Consider the following 26,143-nt stretch of genomic DNA (forward strand, 5'->3'; position numbering starts at 1 on the left):
AGGCTGCTATAGTTCAGGACAACTCTAAGCCAGCAGGGAAAACTACCACTTTTATGATCCAAGGTTATCCTCTGCCACTGAAAAACATAGAGGAGAGGCTGAAAGAGGAAGAAGCTGAATGGAGGGAGGGAAGAGCAAAGCAAAGCAAAACAAAAAAAAATAGTTTAAAATTAAAAAGAGAAAAAGAAAAACTCTAAGGACAGAAAAAAAGCAAGTTTGATTACCGTAAATGGTGTTTTCTGTAGATAGCAGGATGAATTAGCCATTACCTGTGGGTGACATCATCAGGTGGCACTGATTGGAAATATCTCCAAGCTAATATAAGTTTGAGCTCTACTGAACAGATGTGGGCATTAGAATGATAGTGAAAAGAGATAGTCTGCTGTCCAGGAAGGAGAGCAGGCATCTCAGGGCTAATTCATCCTGTTATCTACAGAAAACACTGTTTATGCTAAGCAAACTCGCTTTTTTCCCTTTGATAAGCAGAGCTGAATTAACCATGATCTGTGGGGAGTCCCAAGCTAAAATGTTGTAGTGGAGTATTTCATATAAGCAACCCAGAATCAGTCATGGATAGAAGACTAATTTTGTATTAAAATGTTGCAAAACCACCTGTTCCACTTTATTGTAGTTAGGGAATCCAGACTGTAATGTGATGTAAACGTATGCACAGACAATCAGATAGCTGCTTTACAAATGTCTTCAACAGGAATCTCTCTGAGGTGCACAAATGAAGAAGCTGTTGCTCGAACCTGGTGAGCTCTGACTGTGTAAATGAGATCAAGACCAGCTGCCTGCTAGCAATGCTGAATGCAACTCATAATCCAATTGGAAAGAGTTCTCTTAGTTACAGCTGTGCTAAATCTGTTCAGATTGTATGAGACAAACAGCTGTGACATTTTCCTGTGCGCTTGCATACGACATTTATAGTACGCTAGGGCTCACTTGCAGGCCAAAGAATGCAGTGCTTTTTCTCCGAAATAAGCACGAGATCTTGGGAAGAACATAGGTAGTACTATTGATTGGTTTAAATGGAATGCCAGTGCTACTTTTGGCAAGATTTTGGAATGCGTTCTGGAGTACCACTTTATCATGAAAGAATTGCGTATTTGGTGTGTAATGCATAAGCGCTTGAAGTTCACCGCTTATCGAGTAGAAGTAACCACCACAAGAAAGAGCATCTTCCAGGTTAGGTATTTTAAAGATGACATTTTTAAGGGTTCGAACAGAGCTTGCATCAGGTTAAGTGAGGACTATACTAATGTCCCAAGGTACTGGTGGTTTATAAACTGGTGGGTGCATTTGCAAAAGGCCTTTCATGAACTTCGAGACAAGGGAATGCAGAGAAATATGCACTCCATTTTCTGGAGAATGATAAGCTGCAACAGGACTAAGAAGCACATGCATCAATGCTATGGCCAGTCCATATTGTAAGAAAGAGACTGAAGATAGGCCTAAAGATGGCTCAAGGTTGTGGGAGGCACACCATTTGGAATAACATTTCCACCTACAAGAGCAACTTTTTTCTTGTGGATGGATTTCTCACAAACAGGAGTATGTTCTAAGTGTCACTGCGCTAGACTCAAGTGCTCAATATCCATGCCATGAGATTGAGTCTTGGAAGGGCAGGGTGTAGAAGAGAGCCCTCTTCCTGAGACAGGCGACATGGGTCATTTCCCAGATGTATAGGCCACTTGCACTAGATAGGCATACCATGTTTGTCTTGGCCATGGTGGCTGGTCCTGCATGAGTTTCTGAATGGTTCTCATTATAAACTGTATAGGTGGAAAAGCGTACTTAAGGCCTGCACTCCAGGGAATTAGGAGAGCATCTTGAGCCTCACGTAGAGTACTGGACAGCATGGAGCAGAATCAACTTAATTTTTGATTCTATTAAGTTGCGAAGAAGTTGATCAAAGGCTAACCCCAAATTCTGGATGGATGATCAGCTATGGTCTGTTGCAAGGACCACTTGAGAGGGTGAAATAGTCTGATGTGTGTCTACATGGGTGTTTACTATACCTTGCAATTAAGGGGCTTGAAGTATGACCCCATTCGTTATCGCCCACTGCCATGTGTGCTTAGCTTCTTGGCATAAAATCCATGATCCTTTTTTTTGTTGACATTTTATTTTTTTTTTTTTAAACCACAAATGGTCTCCAAGCAGATTACAATAAAATTGAGGCAGATTACCACAGTATCAAATCGACAGAAATAGCGCCTTAGCATCTGTACATAAAAAGACAGATTCATAGTTAGGTTGTTCATTGTTGCTCTAGTCCTCCCTGTTTGTTTATGTACAACATTGCAACTTTGCTGTCTGTCTGGATCATTCTGTTTTTCTCTCAGAGGATGTGGCTGAAGGCATGCAGTGTATTGTGAATCACTCAGAGTTCCAGAAACTTGGTCTGTAGACGTTGTTCCCATGTGGGCGCCCCACCCCATAATGGAGACACCTGTGACTAGTAAGACATGATAATGAAGCGGTTGGAGGAGAGCACCCTCGTAAAGTACTGTTGGCTGTAACCATCAATAGATAGCCGGTGTAAAAGTGATTCTTGTGTGAAGTGGTTGAAGGAGTTGGTTCCACCGAGTTCTTAGTCTTCATTGCAGGCAACACATTTATATACTGTTGTTTCATGCGTGCGTAACCCTTTTAAAATCCCCCCAATATGTGCGTCCAAGCCCCTGTGCCTAAGTCGCTGGTCCTACTGGACACCCAGGACAGATGCCTAAATGTGCGTCCAGAAGGAAGAATGCCCAAATGCACACACAATCAAGAATGGGCTCGCACCTGGATGCGCAAGCGAGTGCCAACGATCTGTAGCAAAAAAGAGGCACGCCTACCGCATGCCAAAATGGGAGAAGCCTACAAGTGGGGCCTAGCCAAACGGCTGCTCAACCCACTGTGCCTGCACTCTCTCCTCACTTCACAGGACTGCCCAGAGACACGAGTGGCACTTTTTTTTATTTAAAGTTAAAAATTTTTACCTGAGCTCAGCCCCCTCTGGCTGAGAGCAGCAATGGGTTCCCGGCTACGGGGGGAAGGGCTAAAGTCTTCACTGCAGAGCCTCTATCGGCTTTCAATCGCTAATTGGAATTTAGGGTCACACCAGTCAAGACTATCAGACTGAGGCACTCTACTGAGGGAGGGACTGCATGGTATCACCTCAGGAGGCAACTTTTCTATTTTTTTTTAAACTCAAAGGCAACCCCGGAAGAGAAATGCATGTCCACCATCTGCTGGAGACTGAGAATACTGACGGGCTGATGTCAGGGGCGGGACAACATACCCGTAACATCAGCTTTTGCTCTGTCTCTATCTGCTGGAAGAGTCCATAACCCACTTCTTAGAGATGACCTACCCAAAAGCTAAGGAAGCTCACCCATTTATTTGTAATAATTTAACCTTTTAGCTTAATTGCATGGCTTTTATATACCATAATCAAGCTACTCCTACATGTTACAAATTTCAATGAGTCACATAATTAGGTGGACAATAGGCATTTCAACACTTGCAAGAGAAATAGGTAAAAGCATTTTCAAAATGCCAAGAAAGGCATTTCACATTAGGTGCCAAAATATTTGAAAAATGAGAAATATTCTATGTATAGTGAGCTAAGGAACTGGTCAAATACTACAAGAAATGATCACAGCTTATAAAATAAATAAATATGGGTATAAAGTTTACCCATGCCCACCTTCTTCCAGTAATTCGCTGATCTGTGCATCCTTTTCTTTCAATAGTTCAAATGTTTCATTACTGTTTAACCTAGTAGCTAATTCTTCTTTCACAGTCTTTACTTCCTAAAACCAAGATAAGCAGTCCTTGTAAAGTCAAGATTTGTAATTACAAAATATTTTCACATTTGATATTTCCAAGTGCTATTTAGATTTCTAGGGGGGGGGGGAAGCATATCTTTATTTTATATTAAATCATTCAAAATATACAATAAAACAGAACAGGAAAATAGTGATAAGGAAGATGTGAGCGTGATGCATAAAGAACTAGTTGCAAACAATTAAAATGCAAAATACTACATCTAAAGCCTTCTTGTCATTTTAGAGGACACCTGATGATTACAGATCCCCACCCAAATTAATTATCAGCACAAATATTAATTGCATGTGTTATTAAAGGAATTGAGAACAATCAAGCATTTTAATTTGCCAGAGACTATGACCAAGAGGTGAAATTCATTAAATATCACAGTCCTAAACTACAAGCCAATGGCTAACAAGCTTTAACAGTGCTCAAGGAAACCACAATATATTCCTGCTTTACTGAGAAGTAAACATGTTTAAAAGGGTTAAAAGTATTTTCTCTTTATTTTACATCCAGGATACTTTACAAATTGAGCAATATACCCCAAGTAGCTCACTGAATGATTAACATTTTTTAGCCCTTAGCCTTTGTGTCTCACAACACATCTGGAATATGCACTTGAATCATTCCACATCTATATTTTTCTGTGTTACTGCTAACATACATCTCTACAATAAAGTTACCACGCCAGACACCAAAATTATAGTACAGTGGTCCCTTATCATAAACTTTGGTTAAATAACAAAGAAGTACTTAAAGTAGACCTTGTACAATATTTAGTACAAGTGTTGCAATTTGCTGAAACAAAACTTTGAACTATCCATGTGCTACAAACTGGTATGCAGGAGTGGAAAAATACTGGGTACTGCTGCTGCTGCCTGGCCAATATGAGATGAGGTTGAATGGGGGGAGGGGGAAGAGCGTAAAAAGGAAAATAAAACACAGAAAAGTAAAAAATAAAGAGCAAAAATCTGAAGATAAATAAGGAAAAAACACATCTCTGGTTTCTAAAAATTCCAGCTTGTACCCATGTTATCCAAATATTTTTCCAGTCCCTGGGCACCGTTTTATATGGCAATGTGGTCTGAAGCAGCAAGCTTCAATGCAAAGATGGATCACCTTCAAGACATATGTTCAGACTAAACACTTCTTAGTCCATTCCTACCAGTCATCTCCTGAAACGGTTTTGTGCCTTTCATTGCTAACTTGAGTTTGACATGGCAAAGTAATCTGGATTAGGTATGAAAATGGATATGCTGATCAATCTCATATTTTTCCCTGCATTAGCAAATTAATAAAGGACATGCATCTGTGATGTTTCCAACATCATTTTCCATGGCTATAAAAGTTAAAGCTGCCACCGGAACACTCTCCGTAGAGTTAAAATGGAGCAGTTACCTTTTTAGCTGCATCCCTGTCCTTGCAAGCTAACTGCACCTTCTTTTCCGCTTCTGCTATGCGCTGTGTAAATTCTTCTCTGAGCAATAAAATACTACTGCTTTCTTCTTTAAGCCGAAACATTTCACTAAATTGAAAAAAATAATTGCATTAGTTTTAACAGATTTCAAAGCAGCTCCTCCTAGACAGAGACCCAGAAGACATGTTAAATGTTTTAACTAAAAAGAACACACACAATTCTGCTTTTTGCATCTAATTTTATTTATATTGTTAATACAATCTTTCTTGCTGGCCCAGTCTCGCTGTGATGTGGGGTTTAGTGTCCAACATTCTTAGAACCTCCATTCTCGCACTTTGTTGGTGACAGAAATTCAAAGTTACAGACTGATGAAGGAAAGGCATGGCCGCAAATTAGAAGAATTAAAGGTGTGCATGGGTGGTCAGGTTAACATGGTTCCTGAAAACAGCTTTTGCATGTTTTAATTTTCTGAAAACCATGACTGTTTGAGATTCTTCTAGATTAATGAGGCAGAGAAGCTAAGAAATCTCACTAAAATCTAAGCCAACAGGTCTTGATGTCCCAAGCACTCTTCCCCACAAACAATGGGAAAACCCTTTAGCACATCAGATCCCATATACCAATTCTATTTTAATGTTCAAACATTTGGAAATTCCGCACTCTCTACATTTTAGATATCATTTCAATACCAGCTGCTCTGTACCAGGAAAATTATCTAGTTCTCATGTCTTCTTTTCAGAAAATAAAGTTCAGGAATCATATCTGACAGGGTAATTTCACGGGATCCTCTGTGGGGCTCTACACTCTTGATTCAATACACCTATAATACCAAAACACATTTGGACATTACTGGAGCTTTGCAACGTTGTGTATAATATTTTGCAAGCTAAGGATCTCTCAGTACGATAAGCACTATGGAATTCCCTGCTTTCTTCAGAAAATACATAAATCCTATTCCCAGTGTATTGGCTGGCTAAAACTGAATACATTGCTGCAGAGATAAGATACAGGGAATACACACTCCATGCTCAGCTAGCCTGGCTTCTTTTGGGTTAGTGTGCATCTCTGTGTCACCTTCTCTTATTTTCAGGCCGATTCAGTAAAGTCCACGGGAAAGCGGGCGAACGCCCGCTCTCCCAGCGCGCGCACAGGCCACTCGCCTGTGTGCGCGATACAGTATTCAAATGAGGCCCGGCGGTAGAAACGGGCAAAAGGAGGCGCTAGGGACACTGGCGCATCCCTAGCGCCTCCTTTTTGACAGAAGCAGCAGCTGTCAGCGGTTTTGACAGCCGACGCTCAATTTTGCTGGCGTCGGTTCTCGAGCCCGCTGACAGCCACAGGCTCGGAAACCATACGCCGGCAAAATTGAGCATCCGGTTTTCGACCCGACAGCCGCCGGCCGATGTCCAATTTTTTTTTTCTTTTTTTAAACTTTTTTTTACTCTTCGGGACCTCCGACTTAATATCGCCATGATATTAAGTCGGAAGGTGCACAGAAAAGCAGTTTTTACTGCTTTTCTGTGCACTTTCCCAGTGCCGGAAGAAATTAGCGCCTACCTTTGGGTAGGCGCTAATTTCTGAAAGTAAAATGTGCGGCTTGGCTGCACATTTTACTTTCTGAATCGCGCGCGAATATCTAATAGGGCCATCAACATGCATTTGCATGTTGAGGGCGCCATTAGGTTCGGCGGGTTGGACACGCGTTTTCCACCCCTTACTGAATAAGGGGTAAGGGAAAACGTGCGTCCAATGGCAGGTTAACAGTGCGCTCCATCAGAGCGTACTGTACTGTATCGGCCTGTTAGTAAGCTTGATTTTATATTATATGCTATTTTTTCCCAAGAGTACCACATGAAATGGTAACTATGACAACGATTTCTAAAGCTCAGAACATTTAAAAACATTTTAAGACCTAAGAAAAATACGTCACCATGCCAAGAGACATGTTTCTGAGGTGAGGCAAACTATTTATACTTTATTGGCCTTTGCTGACGATTTTTGGCATACAGAATAATTTTACTCTGGCTAGTTCTCTGTTTTTTTTTGTTTGTTTTTTTTTTAAGTAATTTTCAATTTAACTCTCTCAATTATCCACAAGTATGTGCTTGGGAAATGGACAGGTTGATCACCATAGTAATAGCAACAGCATATCGACAAAAGCTATAGAAGTACACTGCAGCAGCACAGCTTTTTTCAGTCTCTTGCATTTTGTCTGAAGAGAAGCTACCTTGGTAGTCCCATGTGACTTGAAAACATTTTCAAGCAAAATAAGACATTGGTGGAGCTCTAAAATACTTCCTGGGACTGAATGGAAATCTTCCTCAGACTGACAGCACTTCAGATTGAGTCCTCTTACTGTTGGGACAACATCTTTTGAAGTTATGAGTATTTTCATATTCTTTCAATTTTATTTGATTTCATGTTTTTAGGAAAATTCAAACAAGGTTTACTCCTAATGCAGGCAGATTTACCCCAAACATGGCTATTTCAGGACTCACACCATTTATACTATTGGTAATTATTTATATAGTATTTGTATTAAATGTATATTTTATCATTGATACATTTTTGCACATTATACAATTCTGTTAGCACTAATCTGGAGTTTCTGCATCCTTTTCCTTCTCACCACTATTTTGCTTCTGCATGCTTGGGATTACCATAATAATGCATATATGACAATATAGAAATTTCCGGACCCTAAAATAAAACAGAAGTTGCAATGGGCTCAGCTTACATACTTTTACTGGAGGACTGGATTTTTTTCTCTTTTTTAAGGAACAATGCTGCAAATGAACACTACTTACCATAAGCGACTGGGATTTTGGAAACATCATCAGTTTTAAAATAAAAGTCCCTTTTAATTTTGGCCCAGAAATTTCACCCTCATCTAGAAATGGCCTCTGCTGGGGGTACGACAGCAGAAGCCATCATTTGCAGCTACTTAAGGAATTTTTCCCCTTATTCTTAGATCCCTCTCCCAACTCAGCCAAGCCATCACAGCATAATTCGCAGTCAGGAGCCACAAACCGCAGCTCCATCAAGAACTTGGCTAATGTGCACCCTAAGTCTGGCCACTAGGTGTCACTACAGGGCCAATGGCTAGGACTCTCCTCCCCATTACTCCAATACCTCCCAGGGCTATGAACGCTACCTCTGCAGCAACCCCAAAATGACTTAGGGAGCAGAAACCTGGACAAGGAATAGAACCCAAATTCTTTGTACAGCAGTAAGCAGCACCACCAATGAGCTACTAGGCCAACCTCCCTCCTGTGTTTTTGTTTTGGAGGGGGAACAGAGTTATCCTAGTACTCTGATAGTGGGACCTTGAAATTTTAATGTGATGCTGGCATGAAGCTCCTGTAGTGACATCAGTACAGTTCCACACATGGAGCTGCATTCCTGCCCTGATGCCAGAAGCCCAGGTCAGTATTACTGAAATCAGTTTACTAAGAGTATCTATAAAAATACAGAAAGGGGAGGACAGTTTTTAAATAGATGCCATATCCAAAAATCACAACATGCTCTGATAAGTAAATACAGGGAACATTTACAGACAACACTTAACCCCCACCCTCAAAAAAGAGCCAGCAGTCACTCTATAAGCCAAGGGTGGCCAACTCCAGTCTTCAAGAGCCACAAAATAGGTCTAGTTTGCAGGGTATCCACCATGAATATACATGAGATACATTTGCATTCAGTGGAGGCAGTGCAGGCAAATCTTTCATTTACATATTCATTATGGATACCCTGAAAACTAGGCTGTATATGGCTCTTCAGGAGTGGAGATGGCCATCCCCCCTGTTATAAGCACTGATGCAGTAAAGCAGACTTGCTTATCCTAGGACAGCAGGATGTTAGTCCTCAACATGGGTGACCTCATCAGATGGAGCCCAGCACAGAACTTTGATCTCAGATTCTAGAACTCTCGAACACGCCATACTGAGCAAGTGCAGCTGTAGTCATCACCCTGCCTCCTAGGCAGAGTCCCTCAGTCCATGAAATAGCTAATACATGGTGAAACCAACTCCCAGGGAAGGCGGGTGGGTTTCATGAGGTCTAACATCCTGCTGTCCTAGGAGAACCGCTGTTACAGGTAAACAACTTTGCTTTCTCTTAGGACAAGCAGGATGGTAGTCCTCACATATGGGTGAATCCCTAGCTATAGGCTGTCCGAGCAGGAAAAAACAGGAAACCTTACAGTGCTGAAAGCACCACCTCTCTCCCTTTTGTTTGTGAGGCAGCCGACCCACCAGGGTTCCAGGCTGGAGAAGAGTTGAGTTTTAAAAAGAAAAATTATAGAAAAGACTAAGACACCCACCCTCCTGCATAGCAGGGGTACCTAAGGCAGAGGAGTGATGGGAGTACAAGCAGAAGCAAACTCCGCATCATGGAAAACAGTACAAGCAGGGTTCTTGATAATAAACCCTGACAGCAGTAGGTCTAGAACCTCCTGGATACAGGAAGAACCCAGAGCTGTAGGCAAGAAAATGACTCTTAGAAGAAGACCGCACAGCATCGGTGCTAAACGACAACCGAAAACACACTGGGGTCCAAGAGACCCCAGAGAGATACTGCGGTCTGCTGACATCCAAAGGACCAAATGTCTCTGTAGAAGAGAGTCCAGGTTTGGCTGGTAAGAACATAAGAATATGTCACACTGGGTCAGACCAGTAACTAGTGACGTGATGTGGTAACTAGTGATGTGCAATCGGGATTCGGTGATGTGGTAACTAGTAATGTGCAATCGGGATTCGGAGGACCCGAATCCCGAGACGGATTTTCCCCGAACTTCGGGGAAAATTCATTGTTCGGGTTAGCGCAGGGGGAAGGGCACCTTTATTTAAAAAAAAAAAATAAAATAAAAAACCACCCAACCCTTAAAATTTAGTTATTTACAACCCCCCCCCCCACCCTCCGGACTCCCCCCAAAACTTGCCTAAAATCCGTGGGGGTCCAGCAGGGATCCCTGGAGCAATCTCATTCTCTCGGGCTGTCAGCAGCCAGTAAACAAAATGGCGCCAGTGGCCCTTTGCCCTTACCATGTAACAGGGGCTACCGGTGCCATTGGTCGGACCCCGTCACATGGAAGGAGCAATGGATGGCCCGCGCCAAAATGGGGGGGGTGTAAATAACTAAATTTTAAGGGTTGGGTGGGTTTGGTTTTTTTCTGTGAAAATTGCCGAGGGAAAAAAAAAAAAAAGACCTGGTTGGCTGACCCGGGATAAAAAAAACGAAGCACATCTCTACTGCTAACCATAATGGACAGAAGAAACCTAAGCAACGCTTGGAAGAACAAGCAGCAAATCAAGGCAGGGCCTGGGATAGACACTACGTGCCAAAGCAGCAGACCTAGCTGACTGTGCAGGACAGCGTCAAGAGTTTAAGGGGATGAAGGGCAATCCCTGAAACACACCTGTAGCCCAAAAACTCCCAAGCAGAGAGATAAGATAGGCCTGAAGCTCACCTAAGAGCACCTGTCAAGAACAGGTTAATCTATTTGAGTATGCACGATGGCTCTCTTTCTTTATTTGGGTATTACAGTCGTATGTTTTTGCTTGAGCTGTTCTGAATTTTTGAACATTGTGTGCATACAAAGGTTATTTATGTTTCTTATAGTTCATAATTGTTGGTGTATAATGGTTGCAACCTGCTGTTTGATTATATATTGCATTCTGTATTGTTCTTATGGTTTGCAAATAAAAACAGATTAAACACAAAAAAAAAAAAAGAACAGGTTAATCTACCCTGGCACACGATAGCACAGGGGAGCAAGATAGCCTAGAGAAATGAGAAAAGCTAAAGGCAGTATTGGCCAGAGCATGGGGGAAATACATGGAAAAACATGGTGTATCCTGTACCATGAGTGCCTTAGCTTATCCTCCCCTCAACAATCCAACCGGAAGTCGGAAGGAGCGAAGAACACAAGGAGGCAGACTGGCGGACTGCCAAGGCAAGCACAAGTCGCCAGGATGTCTATGAACCCCAAGCGAACAACTCACTCCTGAATCCTGCAGGGAGTTACCCACCAAGATAGAGACCTCAGCCTGCTTGGAACAGCGGAAACAGAGAATGCTCCAGCGGAGAAATCCCGAAACTACACTAGGAGACAGGAAGCTGGGGAGTCACATGTGCAAACCCCGGTAGAACAGGGTTTCATTACCGGGCCGGAAACCGGGCACCAGGGCAGGTCCAGGGTGATCTCAGAACAGACTGCCAAGCATCCGGCTGAGGTACACTATCCCTCCCCCCTGCCCCCAGGAAAGACATAGTCGAGCAATGGACAATCGTTACATGACCCAAGACTCCCCCGTCCGCAGACAGGGTGTTCCCAAAGGGGAAGAATAGCTCGCATGCTATCTCAAGAGCATCACCTCTGCTGTGGGGTTACTTGGCCCCCAACTCCCTCAGCCATGGACATGGCAAAAGGGTGAAAGGCATGATCGCCCATTTGATGGACTAGAGCTCTTCTCCCAGAGAAGGGTCCCACAGGAGAGAATGATTGGCGATAGTGGTCCCTAAGAAAAGATGCCCCCAGAGGCCAGCAGGTATCAAAGTGACTCCTGAACAGGTGAGACCCAGGTTGGTCACTGGAGAGCAACACCAGGCAGGCTCCCTCATGGATAAACCTGTTGCGTCTTACAGCGACCAAGGGAGAGTGCTTTACCACTCGACCGGTCCTCGAGGCTGGTGAGAAACCGAGAACACACCAGCCAGAGCAGAGCCATCCATTCTCTGGGAATGGAGGAACGAGGGACACCCCTCAAAGGGATGCACAGAAGAGCATCCAGAGGGGAACATATAAGAGTTGTCCTGGAACCCAGTAGAATCTCCCCTTCCAGAGGGGAGAGCGAAGCAACAGGATTAGTGCCGCCCGATCCCAAAAGACCTTTCAACTGCACAGAGGGAAGCAGAGACACAATCACTGATTGCTGAGGTGCCGAAGTGACCAAACCACCACAGGCAGCAAGCTTCAGATAAGGGAGGTCACCACCATAATCCACGGAGGAGCCCCAGCAAAAACAGTCCAAAGACTGCTGCTGCCAATCCCCGGCCTCCAAGGAGATGCACAGATTCAAGAATCAAGGCCCTTGGTTCAGAGAAAAACTTGCCAGGGCTGGAGCCCTCAGAGGCTTCCCCACCAAACAGGAGTTTTGGACACAGGAGAGGTCGAAAGACACATTCCTCTGCTAAGGGAGGAGAGGACTCCCGAACACAGTCCTAGGTCAGTCCTGCGGGAAATCCAAACACACACACACAGACACCTAGATGGCAGAGGGCAACCGGAGGAATGAGCTCTTTGCCGTAAAAGCACGCTGAGTAGTATTCTTGCAGCAGTATCCCATCCTACGGATGGCGGCACACCTATGGTCCCATGCACCATGCCTGTGTGCAAAATCCCACCCCACAGCGAGGACAGCGCACCACGTGCCAGAGTTGGTGGCTTCACGCTGCCCCACAACAAAGCACAGGGTGTGTGATGATGCCTCCCCTGCCAGTGATCCTCAGCACTGTGCAGTGCAGAACTGAAGAGGAGGCTGAGACCATGATGGGATGATGGCAGAACCCTGGTATGACTAAGGATTGCACAGACAAGGAGAATGCCATCTGCCATTACCCAAAGCACTTGGAGTAGATGCCTAGCATTCCCCAACAGTAACTCCAGAGGAGTGAAGAAGAACAGTGTGACGATGGTGTCCCCAGAAGCAGTGGTGCTCTGGGTAAGGCATGGTGGAGGATGACAGTGTCTATAGCATTGCCCCTCCAGTAACTGACAATGCTGCAAGAGGTGGGCTCTCAAACTGCACCAGGAATGGCTCACCTTCGAATCCCTCAGGGAACGACAGCAGCGAAGTCCCTGACGACCGAAGGTGCTCATGGGATTCTGCGGTCATGGCCTGCAGCCAACGACCTCAGCCACTGGTGCCTAGAGCGGTGACAGGGCCCATGGTACTTTCGTGCTCACCAACACAAAGCCACAACATGTGCACCTAGCGACTCTGCACCCAGGGCTTCAATGGCGCTTGATATGTTCGACAGCATATAGCACCATCCCTGGCACCCATGGATATCGACTGCCCGGTGAGCCCAATGGAGTCTCCGGTGTCCAAAGGTATTGATGTACTGGTGGTACCAAGGAAGCCATGTGCGTCTGCAGGGAGAGGCCCTGCAACCTATACACAGATCATCGATGCCCAAGACAGCTCACTTATACATCTGAGGGCATCGTTGCAGCAAGCTCAATGGTCTCATGAGCACTAAAGCTCCAAGAGCTGTAGCCCATGAAGGGACAGCATAGCACTCCTCAGGGCCTTGTAAGAGGACACCACCAAGGGCACGGGACCACTGCGCTCGGATGCCCCAGTGTACCAGGGTGCCTCGAGTAGATGGCAACCCCTGTGCTTGCTCTGTTCAAGGCCAAAAAAAACCCTGCCACACAAGGGCTTCCAAGAACCCAGACGATCGATGGCCTCAGGGATGACCAGGGCGCTCAATAGCAAATCCAGTCCATGGTTAGTGGTGCTCAACGAGGTTGAGGCGGGAACAAGAGGCATCAGTGGCCCGAGGGCCTCAAAGGCATCAGGGGTATCGTGGCAGCACCGTATCGCAATGGCATTGAGGCCACATACCACGACAAGCTAATGGGAGGCTGTGGCCTCACGATACACACACTCGACAGTGTCGAGGGCTGCCGCAGCATTGAGGCTACGCACCTCAAGGGCCTGCCACTGCTTCAACATCAACAGCCTCAAAGTGGCCATACACAAACCTTGATGGGATCGAGGGCCTCTAAGGCATCGAGGGTTCTGTGGGCGTCGCGGGTTTCACAGGTACAGTGGCATCAATGTACCATGGGCACCTCAGCATCAAGGGCACTGGGACACTGAAGGTACCGCAGCATCAATGGTATCATGGTATCGATGATATTGCGGCACCAAGGGCAGCATGTCTCGATCGATGGCATAGGTTTGAGCTGTACCTGAAGGCTGGAGAATAGCTAATGTAACCCCAATATTTAAAAAGGGCTCCAGGGGCGATCCGGGAAACTACAGACCGGTTAGCCTGATTTCAGTGCCAGGAAAAATAGTGGAAAGTGTTCTAAACATCAAAATCACAGAACATATAGAAAGGCATGGTTTTTAGCGAAAATTTATAAAGAACTTGAAGAGTGGAGTCGATATCATATTTCCTGGCTTGGAAGGATAGCTGTTATTAAAATGAATGTGCTCCCCAGGCTCTGCTATCTGTTCCAGACTCTTCCAGTTCCTATTCCTGTGCCTCTCTTGGAGAAATGGCAACGTCGTTTGATGAAATATATTTGGCAGGGTAAACAGCCTAGGGTAGCACGTAGAGTGCTGTTTCGCCCAAAACTGCATGGGGGCTTGGCTGTACCTAACCTGATTTGGTACTACGTTGCGGCGCAGCTCCGAGGGATAGCAGATTGGCACAGTAAGGGGAAGGGTAAACAGTGGATTGAATTTGAACAACGAGTGGTGGGGATACGCCCCTTAGCGGCTTTAGTTTGGCGGCCATGTTCAGAGTGGCCTAAGCAGCCGGATATTCCACCTCCCATATATAACACCTTGCAGATTTGGAAAGCCTGGAGAAGGGTACTAATTGGCAATAGGGTAGGCTCAATTAATGCTTCCCCCTTTTTTCATGGGGATTTTTTGAAGGGCCGAGCTCATGGGGCATTCCAAGCGTGGCTCCAGACAGGCATATGTACTTGCGAGCAATTATGGGAAAATAATGGCTGGGTGCCCTTTGAGGCGCTACAAGCTCGTTTTGGACTGGAACCACGGGAAAGTTATCGGTATCTGCAACTTCGGAACTACTGCTTACGTTCTGGGTTGCAGCAGGAGTTACAAGCACCGGTCTCCTTGTTTGAAGTTTATTGTAAGGAGGTTGACAAAGTCCCGCATCTTCTGTCTAAGATCTATAAACTGTTAAATGGTGACCTTAACGCTATCCCGGGTTATGTTACGGCATGGGAGAAAGATTTTGGGGAGGCAGTCGACGAAGATTTCTGGGAAGAGACTTATTCCACCATGGGGAAGGGTCTCATTTCTGCTTCTTTAGTGGAAAATGGCCTTAAATTGCTTTATCGCTGGTATTATACTCCGGTGCGATTACATCGTATTTCGCCAGCTCTTTCTGATAGATGCTGGAAAGGCTGTGGGGCGTTGGGGACATTTTTTCATCTCTGGTGGGAGTGTAGGGTTATTTCCCAGGTGTGGTCAGAGGTTGCTGGTTGGGTGGCTGGGATTCTAAAGGTGGCTGTGGTGTTCACACCTCAGACTGCGTTACTGAATGGGGATGTAGTTCGGGGAGATAAATACAGCTCGCAGCTTATAAAGTTTGTAGCAACTGCAACCAGATGTGAAATAGCTTGTCTCTGGAAGGTGACCCCCGGCCCCACCTTGGCCGCTATACAAGCCAGAGTGGATAAGATATACTCTCTCTGTAAAATCACTGCACATAAACAGGGGAAATATGGGACCTTTCTGAGGGTTTGGCAGCTGTACCAATTATGGAGAGCTACTCGTACATAGGAGTGATTTTCAACAATCTTTATGTGCAGCTAGGATAATTCTCCACTGGGTATTATTTGCATGAAAGTGTTACATTGGCGGGGAGGGGGGGGGGTTATGGGGTTATTCATTGGGGGAAAATAACACAGAGACGGTTATGTTTTGTATACTGTTTATTTGCTTGCAGTTTTGTATGTTGGTTTGTAAAGCATACTTGTTTTTGGTCTCTAATAAAAACTTTAATATAAAAAAAAAAAAAGAAAGACATGGTTTAATGGAACAAAGTCAGCATGGCTTTACCCAAGGCAAGTCTTGCCTCATAAATCTTCACTTTTTTGAAGGAGTTAATAAATATGTAGATGAAGGTTAACCTGTAGATGTAGTGTACTTGGATTTTCAGAAGGTGTTTGACAAAGATCGTCATGAGAGGCTTCTAGGAAAAGTAAAAAGTCATGGGATAGGTGGCGATGTCCTTTTGTGGATTACAAACTGGCTAAAAGACAGGAAACAGAGAGTAGGATTAAATGGACAATTTTCTCAGTGGAAGGGAGTGGGCAGTGGAGTGCCTCAGGGATCTGTATTGGGACCCTTACTTTTCAATATATTTATAAATGATTTGGAAAAGAAATACGACGAGTGAGATAATCAAATTTGCAGATGATACAAAATTGTTCAGAGTAGCTAAATCACAAGCAGATTGTGATAAATTGCAGGAAGACCTTGTGAGACTGGAAAATTGGGTATCAAAATGGCAGATGAAATTTAATGTGGATAAGTGCAAGGTGATGCATATAGGGAAAAATAACCCATGCTATAATTATACAATGTTGGGTTCCATATTAGGGGCTACAACCCAAGAAAGAGATCTAGGCGTCATAGTGGATAACACATTGAAATCGTCGGTTCAGTGTGCTGCAGCAGTCAAAAAAGCAAACAGAATGTTGGGAATTAGAAAGGGAATGGTGAATAAAACGGAAAATGTCATAATGCCTCTGTATCGCTCCATGGTGCGAACGCACCTTGAATACTGTGTACAATTCTGGTCTCCGAATCTCAAAAAAGATATAATTGTGATGGAGAAGGTACAGAGAAGGGCTACCAAAATGATAAGGGGAATGGAACAGCTCCCCTATGAGGAAAGACTAAAGAGGTTAGGACTTTTCAGCTTGGAGAAGAGACGGCTGAGGGGGGATATGATAGAGGTGTTTAAAATCATGAAAAGTCTAGAACAGGTAGATGTGAATCGGTTATTTATTCTTTCGGATAATAGAAAGACTAGAGGGCACTCCATGAAGTTAGCATGTGGCACATTTAAAACTAATCGGATAAAGTTCTTTTTCACTCAACGCACAATTAAACTCTGGAATTTGTTGCCAGAGGATGTGGTTAGTGCAGTTAGTATAGCTGTGTTTAAAAAAGGATTTGATAAGTTCTGCTATTAATTGAGTTGACTTAGAAAATAGCCACTGCCATTACTAGCAACGGTAACATGGAATAGACTTAGTTTTTGGGTACTTGCCAGGTTCTTATGGCCTGGATTGGCCACTGTTGGAAACAGGATGCTGGGCTTGATGGACCCTTGGTCTGACCCAGTATGGCATGTTCTTATGCTACCGTATCAGGTATACACAATGGGTGAAAAAGAACCACTTTCTCTATATGTATATAACCACACAAATTATAAGAGAAAAGCATACAACTTTATCACAAGTTTCAAAGACAAGTTAGGAAATATGTGTCCTTAAAATGTAAACCCACACACACACTCATTCATACTTTAAAAACATCCATCAAATACACAATGGTAGTCAGCCATAGGACCCCAAAAGGTCTACACAGTAATGTATATCAAGTTTTAGTACAATGACGTGTATCAAGTTTTAGTACAATATTTTACACATAACTTCCCTGTGGATATACCCACTTACAGTCTATACCCGGCTTTCGCCCACATCTACTTTATACTTCACAAAAACATGAAACATGATTGTACAATACTGTGCATCACTATTGCCTGTCCTCAATGGCTCTTTATGTGGCTTTATGTGGCTGACTTCCTTGTATAAATCTCTTTTCTTTGGAATGACCGTTCTTCACTTGACTGTTGATAATTATTCACTGTGGTCTGACCATTGATTTATACAAGGAAGTCAGCCACATAAAGCCACATAAAGAGCCATTGAGGACAGGCAATAGTGATGCACAGTATTGTACAATCATGTTTCATGTTTTTGTGAAGTATAAAGTAGATGTGGGCGAAAGCCGGGTATAGACTGTAAGTGGGTATATCCACAGGGAAGTTATGTGTAAAATATTGTACTAAAACTTGATACACGTCATTGTACTAAAACTTGATATACATTACTGTGTAGACCTTTTGGGGTCCTATGGCTGACTACCATTGTGTATTTGATGGATGTTTTTAAAGTATGAATGAGAGTGTGTGTGTGGGTTTACATTTTAAGGACACATTTCCTAAATTGTCTTTGAAACTTGTGATAATAAAGTTGTATGCTTTTCTCTTATAATTTGTGTGATGTTCTTATTCTACTCCATCACCTTGTGCCCAAGCCAGTGCAGGAGATTCCACTTCCAACGATGCTGATGGCACAGAAGGCCTCTACAGCATCATGGCTGGTCACGCACCTCGATGGCATTGAGGGTGTCCCTGCACCTCGACGACGTCAAGCATGACCATGGTGCACAATGGTGGGCCTTGTCTCTGGCACGATCGGGTCATCGATGCATCAGACGAATGGTGCACTGGTCACAGCTGTGAACCGGCAAACCTTACTGGGCATGGCACCAAGGTGTGGAAGCAAGCTGCTAGCCCAGGTTCCTGGTGACCCTCTCTCCTAGGGAAACTGCACTGCCAAGACTGGCAAGTAGGAGGGGAGGCTACGTCTTCCAGGGCTCCCCGCCTGTGGAAACTAGTTCCTTGGGATGTGGGGAGGATGAGCTCTCCTTCCTACAGGACAGCATGGTCCTTGATCCCTGCACCATCCAAATCCATCAATGCTGATCGTTCGGTGAAATGACATGGAACTCCAGCCTGAATAGAACTCAGGCAAGTACCCAGGCTCAGCAGCCTACACGGATCACCGACAGACTGCATAAGGCAGTCCTGTCAGCACGGGCGAAAGGGAGAAAAAGGAGGAGTCAGAGCAAGGAGAGGACACAGATATAAAACTGCAAAAGCAGTTTTCCTTTTTTTTCTTTTTTTTTTTTTTAAATAGTAACAGACTCTGCTAGGCTGCACAGGGGAAAACCCATCATGCAGCTGGCAGACAGTTGGAAAGGAAAAGGAAAAGAATAAAACTACCTTAAGGAAATAAACAGCTGCAGCTCTAGATAAAAATTCACTTACAAAAACTGTGAGAAGAGAGCAAAGCTGAATACCGTGAGCACACGGCTTCTGTAACCACATGGCTACGCAAAGGGAAGAGAGCAAAGCTGAATACCGTGAGCACGTGGCTTCCGCAACCACATGGCTCCGCGGAAAAAGAAAAAAAAAAAAGAGAGAGACTGAGGGATTCTGCCTAGGGTGAAGACTACAGCAGCACATGCTCAGTAGGGCATGTTTGAGAGTTCTAGAATCTTTGAGATCAATGTTCTGTAAAGGGCTCCATCCAATGATGTCACCCATGTGTGAGGACTACCATCCTGCGTGTCCAAGGAGAAATACCATGAACCTGCCGCATTCTCCATAGAAACCAGTGTGCAGATACAAACAACTGAACAAACCATCAAAGAAACCACACTTACTCATTGAGGTTGTCATAAGCTTCCTCCAGTCGTGCCTTTTCTTTATTAACAGTTAATAACTGAGCCTCCCTCTTTTCTAGTTTTTCAGCGAGTTCATTAATCCTCTGAAATTAAAAATATAAACACCAACCACAAATGGTGATCATGGGCTAGGAAAACTATAAACTAAAAATAAGACATTTTCATCATCATAAGCAAAATAAGTCTTGACATGTAGAATGAAAAGCAAAAGAAATACACTTGGGACAGATAAAAAGGGCAGTGGTAGGAACAAAGAAGAAAGACTGGGTAAAAGACATGCTGCAAGGGACGGGAGATGGTACTGCAGTACAGAGGAGGAAGATGAAAAAGGCTGTGCTGGTTAATGAGAGGTGCCTTGCAGGTGGGTAATCCTCTGTGACTGGCAGCTCGCATGTATCCTCAGCAGTGTGGACAGCATAAATGGCCAGACTGGATGGGCTAGTTGGCCTTCTGCCATCATCCACTATGTTACTACAGTAATTTATATGCTCAACTATCCAAAATGGTAGAGAACCAGAGAGGAAGCCTTCTGAGCAGACTGATCCTTATCTTCCATCATCTACTATGCAAATTGTGCAGAATGTCAAACTGCCAAAATCTGGTACTTTGATCTCTCTTCTTCTGTATACTGAAAAGACAATGATCACTATTAAAGATAGCCACCAGTATACTACTACTATTTTTTCTTTAAGCATGGGATAAAACATTGGAGACCTCTGATAGAGCGATGGGAATTGTAAAGCTGAATTATTTAGGTGAATGGGCAGAGTAGATAGGCCATACAGTGTTTTTCTGCAGTCACATTTCTCTGTTACTGCTTTCAAATAAACTCTAGTCAAAAATGTATTTTAATAATAGTAACAGACCTCAACTCCAAAACACAAATGTTCTCTAAAATGGGAACAAACTGTTCTACACTGATTATATCATAGTTCAGGCTCAAGATTGGAAAAACAGAATTATGATGTCACAGTGACTTTAATTATTTTAGACTGGAATTGGTGATGCTGATTTAGAATTACTTTCAAGACAAACTAAGGGTCATGGAGGAATTTTGCCTTCCAGAGAAAAATGGGGAAAACTTTTAAAATTAATCTGGCCCTATATATCCTAATTTGATATTGGGTAGTTCTGTACTTTCCTCTAAAATAATACAAAAAAAACAAAAAACTAAAACATCATAACCAAAATATCTTGTCCTGTATGTTTTACTTATTAGATTGTACGTTTTATTGAGCAGGGACTGTCTTTTTTGTGTGTTTGTACAGCCCTGGTATGTCGTGTAGTGCTAGAGGTAGTAGTCGTAGTCGTACCCTTTATCTCTCGTAAAGTGTATGCCCAGTAACAAATACTTGCACAGCAAGGAAACAGACACACATTTCATAAATTATTACCTTTTTCATTAGGCTAAATAACCATAAACCAGGCTACAGAACCAATGCAGTAAACTTGCTATACTCTATTACCTTCCAGACATCTTCGGTCTCACACTCAATTCCAGGCTGATTTTCTGCACCCTGCAATGGTCTGTCCGGTTGTGCCAATAAGCCTTGGTCTTCGTTTACCGTTATCGAAGCGATCAACACATCAGGTTGTTCCAGGTTCACTGGAGTGGCACTTCGGCCACTTTCTTCCATTTCTGTTTCTTCGACTGCATGTGCAACCAATGTGTCATTCAGCTCTTCCTCCAATTTACTTTCCACAGAGTCATTTGCATCTATCTTTGATTCTGGAGAGCTTATTGCAACTGACACTAAAACACATCCCCTTCCCGAAAGCTCGTCATCTGAATTAATTTCGCTTACACTCCGGCTGTCCAACGACTGCACACTAAAAGAATCTATTCTTTCAAAGGCATCGGATGAACAACAGCTCTCTGTGAGTTTCTGATACTCATCTAATCGATTATAGTCAGGGCAGGAGGGTGCAGATAAAAGCTGAAACGATGTTTGCATCAGGTGAAGGCTTGTTTTTGAATCAGTGGCCTCTTGCCGTGAGCTTGCCGAACTCTCACTAATTACACTCTCATGGTCTAAAATCTCAATGTCACTAGTTGTAGAGGTCCCCGAGGAAAACGTGCTAACAGGGGGTGAAGGTGTATTGCTTTGCCTGTCTTCATGTTTTTGCTCCTTCATGTCCAGAACTATACCCTTGTTCTCTTGGGAAGGAGTCCGAGAAGGGATTTTAGAGGCAGAGTCCGTTTCATTCCTTCCTGCACTTAATTTTATGCTGCCATCAACTTTCGGAACTGGAGAATTCACAGATGATGTGTTTTCATCAGACTCTTTGTTTGTTGTTTCTCCCTCCTGGCCATCAGGTGTAAGTGCTTTGTTTTCCACTGGCAATTCCTCCTGGGGAACATCATCAGGCTGTTCTAATTTCTTCAGCAGACTTGAAGATGCCTCATTTACCTGTAGATCTTCACAAAAAGGTGTTTCTAGTAGATCATTGTGTACAGAGTTCTCCAAAGAGCTTTTCACCACTTCTTTGGGTCGCTGGGATTTTGCTGGAGGCTTAGATACCACAGAACTGTTTGTGAGAGACTGAGCATCTTGAGACAGAAAAGCACTGAAGAAGTTTTCCGATTCATCTAGAACAGTTCGTCTGACTGGCTTGGTTATTGCTGTAGGTGATGGCAATGGCTGAGTTTGTGGTTCTTCATTTGAATTTAGTCCCCACGTAGATGTGTCCCAACTGCCAATTATAGAGGAACTTTTCCCTATCATAATACACACACACAAAAAAAAAAGAAAAACAGTTAATGAGGAAATATATTTAAAAAAACAAAAAACAAAACACATGACTACCATATATTCTATATGATTTATTTATCCTTTCCTGAAAGGTTCTTCTTTCCCACAGCCAGCTCCCAGTGGACAGCCATTCTTAGCTGCCAACATATATCCAAGTTTTCTCCAACATCCCTTCCTAAAAAATAGGTTAGTACTACAGATGCCTCCATTAGCGAGGGTAGGATGTAAACATTTACTTCCAAAGCTGATTTTCCATCACCAATAGATGATTTTATTTATTTACTTTCAAATGTTATATCCCACATAATTACATTAACATGCTCCAAAGCAGATTACGGCATTATAGAAACATATGTACAGATGCAATTGTATACCATAAATTAAAAAAAAATTAAAACATGTAAAAGCTGACAAAATATAAATAAATAAGTCCAAACAAATATCTCCACCTGCACTTGAAACAATTAAACCCCAATTAATAAAACATCAAGTTAAACTAGGATTTAAATTTTCTTCCTGAAAGTGAGAGATTCCAGCTTGAGGTCCAAAGGAAACTCATTCCAAAAAAGAAGTTGCAAAGAAATCTAAATACTTTCTTCCTTGTGTCCACTAGCTTCCCCTGTATTGCTGGAATGACCAATAAGATAATTAATACACAAACATACATTTTGGTCAACCACTAGGCACTGTTCCTCATCGTCCTGCCAGACCAGTCCAGTCATATGAGATTTATCCCTCCTACTAACAGATGGAGGCAGAGAGCAAGCAGATTTATATTGATGTCCCTCCCTATGTAGTCTGGTGCATCATGGAAGGCATCAATAGTTCTCTGTCTTCTGTTCTGGTCTAGCAGGAAGGTAGAAGAAAAAGGCTCTTGAGGCCACAGTGTAAGTCAGAAGCTGATGTCCGCTACAGAAGGTAGTTTCAAGCAAGGGACTCCTCCAAGGATGACAGTCATCAGAAAGTGGCTGCTCTTTCCTCTCCAGGGCAATCAGGGCTGACTCTTCCCTGTATTTCTCCTTCTGGTTAAAGAGGAGGAGCTGTACGGGCTGGGATGGGATGAGGAGTAAACGTGGCAGCTGCAGGGGATGAATAACGCAGTAAGAACAATTCCTGGAGAGCAAAGAGGCCCTTCTGGGGCTGTGTTAACAGCATTGCTGGATCACAGGCAGCCGCAGGACAATAGAGGCACTCCTCCACAGCCATGGACTTGCTGTTAGGGAAACATAGCAGAAGCCGTGGAGCCAAGAGGATGAGCAGGAGGAGGAGTTTATCAGCAAGTTTATTATGGCCATCCATAAAGCCTTTTTGCAGAAAAAAGGCAGGAAGATACATGAGCAGAAAGTAGACTGAGTCCAGCTAAGCAAATGACAGAAAATGCAGAGGGAGCAGGAAGTCTGTCAGGAAGAGAGCTACCCCTCAAAAAAGGAGAAGGGAGACTGGCAGTAGGCGAATGAAGAGGAGATCTAACTGTGAAGGCAGACTCAGCTGTTAGACTCCTTGGGGTGAGGACTTAGGCTCCTTAATTGCCAGAGTTTCTCAGATTCTACAGTTAGAAGAGGAACAGCCCAAGGTAAAAGGATCCAAGTGACAACCTATTCTCACAGGAGTTAAGAAACCATCTAGAGCAGCGGTTCTCAACCGGTGTGTCGCGAAGCACCGGCAGGTGTGTCGCGCACCCGCTGCTCTTCCCCTCCCCTTTCACCTCAGCGAGACGAACACTGCTGCTATTCCTGCCCGGGCTATCAGCACCTTCAAGCCCCGAGGGGAACAGCAGCCATGCTTTGTGGAAGCCGGCAACAAGAACGTGCCCTTTTCTTCTTCCCACCCCTGTGGTCCGAAAGAGGAAGTGATGTCTACCGGGCACGCGGGAAGAAGAAAAGGCCATGCCTGCATGCTGCTTCTGCAGAAGAAGCATGGCAGTGGCGCCGCTGCCCCCATTCCCCCGGCTCAGACCTCCCCTTCTCTGGCCAGTGCAACATCTGCAATAAAATATAAAATTATAATAATCAAACTGAAGAAAAAAAAAAAAAAAAAAAGAGTCTGGAGTGGGGAGAAAATAATAAAATTACAATCTCAGCTGATTGCTCTGTGCCGCGATCATTCGCAGCACAAGCAAACAGCTGAGTGCTGCCTTCTTAGCACTGTGGGGCTGGGGAGGTCACTCCTGCTGCAGTTTCCAGCCTGTCAGGACTCTGCTTTTAATAGCAGCATACCGGCTACCTTGTGCTGTAGTTGCCATGTGTGGTGAGTGAGTGAGACAGAGAGGGTGAGCCAGCATGTGTGTAAGTGTATGAGAGAATGTGTGTGTAAATAAGAGAAATGTATGAGAGCAAGAAACTGCTCAGGAAAGTCACTGGTGTATGTGAGAGAAAGAGAAATTGATCAGGCAGGTGATGAGAGAGAGAGAGAGATAGATAGATAGATAGATCATGGGCCTTAAGGAAGAGGAACACGAGGACAGAGCTTCAGATCCTTGCTGCTTCTAGTATGAGCTATTGGCCTACAATGGAAAGGAGTACGAGAGTTACTGGAGAGGGTAAGTAAAGGCGGCTTTTTAAGTTTATCTTTCTTGATTGACTGCCATTTTAATTATTAGGTATTATGTGATGTGTCTGCTGTTAGAAATAGTTTATTGATGTTTGGAGAATTTTTAATAATTTTGAAAAATTTTAATGATTGGATGTTCCATTTATCAGTTGTTTTGAAACATTTATTATATTCTAGTTTTAGATTATTTTATATTTCTCAGAGAATGTATAAATAGAAATGTGGAGACAAAAACTGAACTGGAAACAGCAAGAAGCCAAACTGTATGCAGTAAAACAACGCAAAAGCAAAACATTAGCTTTATGGTCACTTTATTCTGTATTTGGTGAAGGTCTGTCTGTGTTCTGCATTTGTGACCCAGCTAAGGGTGTTCTGCGAGCTTATAGTTTCTTGGTAGGGATCTATAGTAGCTTGGCTTGTTCTGTTTTCCTAATAGGAGGTGTATTGGTGTTCAGGGTCTGGTGTAATTTTTTCAGTGCTGCCTTTTCATAGGTAGGGCTGTTACTGTTTGAGTTCCATAATGCAGGTGTAACTTTGTGCACATTAGTTTGTAAACATTATTTCAGATCCTGGAAGTCTGATAGGTGCTATATTTTTGTTTTGCACAGAATGCAGAGTGGCTTTTTTGGGTTTCCATTCCAGTTTCTGTTTCCATATTTGTAACTTGCGGTCTTTCTGTACTTGGTGAAGATTGATTCTATATGTGTGACCGAGGTGAAGAATTTTACTAGCATGTAGGCATTTGTATCAATATTATTTTTTGTATTTTCTCAATAGAACATGCATTGGCGGTCCCGCAAAGTTTCTACTTCACTATCTTATTATGCGGGTCTGGAAGGTATTCGAGACATGGTGTCTTTCTCGGCAGGTAGTACCTACTCGTGCGTCCATTCCCGAAATTTTGCTTTTCCTTCAGGAGGGTTTGGCAAAGGGGCTATCGTGTAGTTCCTTGCATGTTCAGGTGGCGGCTTTGGCGTCATTGCGGGGCCAGGTCCAGGGAGTACCTTTGGCGTCTCATCCTGATGTGGGTCGTTTTCTTAAAGGTGCTAAGCATTGAGTCTGCCATTGCGACGACCGTGTCCTTCCTGGAATTTGAATCTGGTCCTGAGAGCTTTATGCGGCGCTCCCTTTGAGCCCCTTCGGTCCACTCTAAAGGATTTGACTCTGAAGGTGGCGTTTTTGGTGGCTATTGTCTCGGCGAGACGGATTTCGGAATTACAAGCTCTGTCTTGTCGGGACCCTTTTTACGAATCTCAGACTCGGGGGTGTCGCTTCGTATG

General features: G+C 43.7%; 1 protein-coding gene across 1 annotated transcript in view; it reads right to left on the bottom strand.

Moving 5' to 3' along the window:
• The window catches only part of TMF1 (TATA element modulatory factor 1), a 99,142-nt gene that overhangs the window by 64,855 nt on the left and 8,144 nt on the right, over positions 1–26,143 (bottom strand). The window contains exons 2-5 of the mRNA XM_029601066.1: positions 21,027–22,279; positions 19,540–19,643; positions 5,224–5,350; positions 3,701–3,806 (exon numbers count right to left, since the gene is read on the bottom strand). Of these exons, the coding sequence (XP_029456926.1) occupies positions 3,701–3,806; positions 5,224–5,350; positions 19,540–19,643; positions 21,027–22,279 (1,590 nt within the window). The remainder of the gene's footprint in view (positions 1–3,700; positions 3,807–5,223; positions 5,351–19,539; positions 19,644–21,026; positions 22,280–26,143) is intronic.

The sequence above is a fragment of the Rhinatrema bivittatum genome, chromosome 4 (genome assembly GCF_901001135.1).
Source record: "Rhinatrema bivittatum chromosome 4, aRhiBiv1.1, whole genome shotgun sequence".
In the NCBI taxonomy this organism is placed as follows: domain Eukaryota; kingdom Metazoa; phylum Chordata; class Amphibia; order Gymnophiona; family Rhinatrematidae; genus Rhinatrema; species Rhinatrema bivittatum.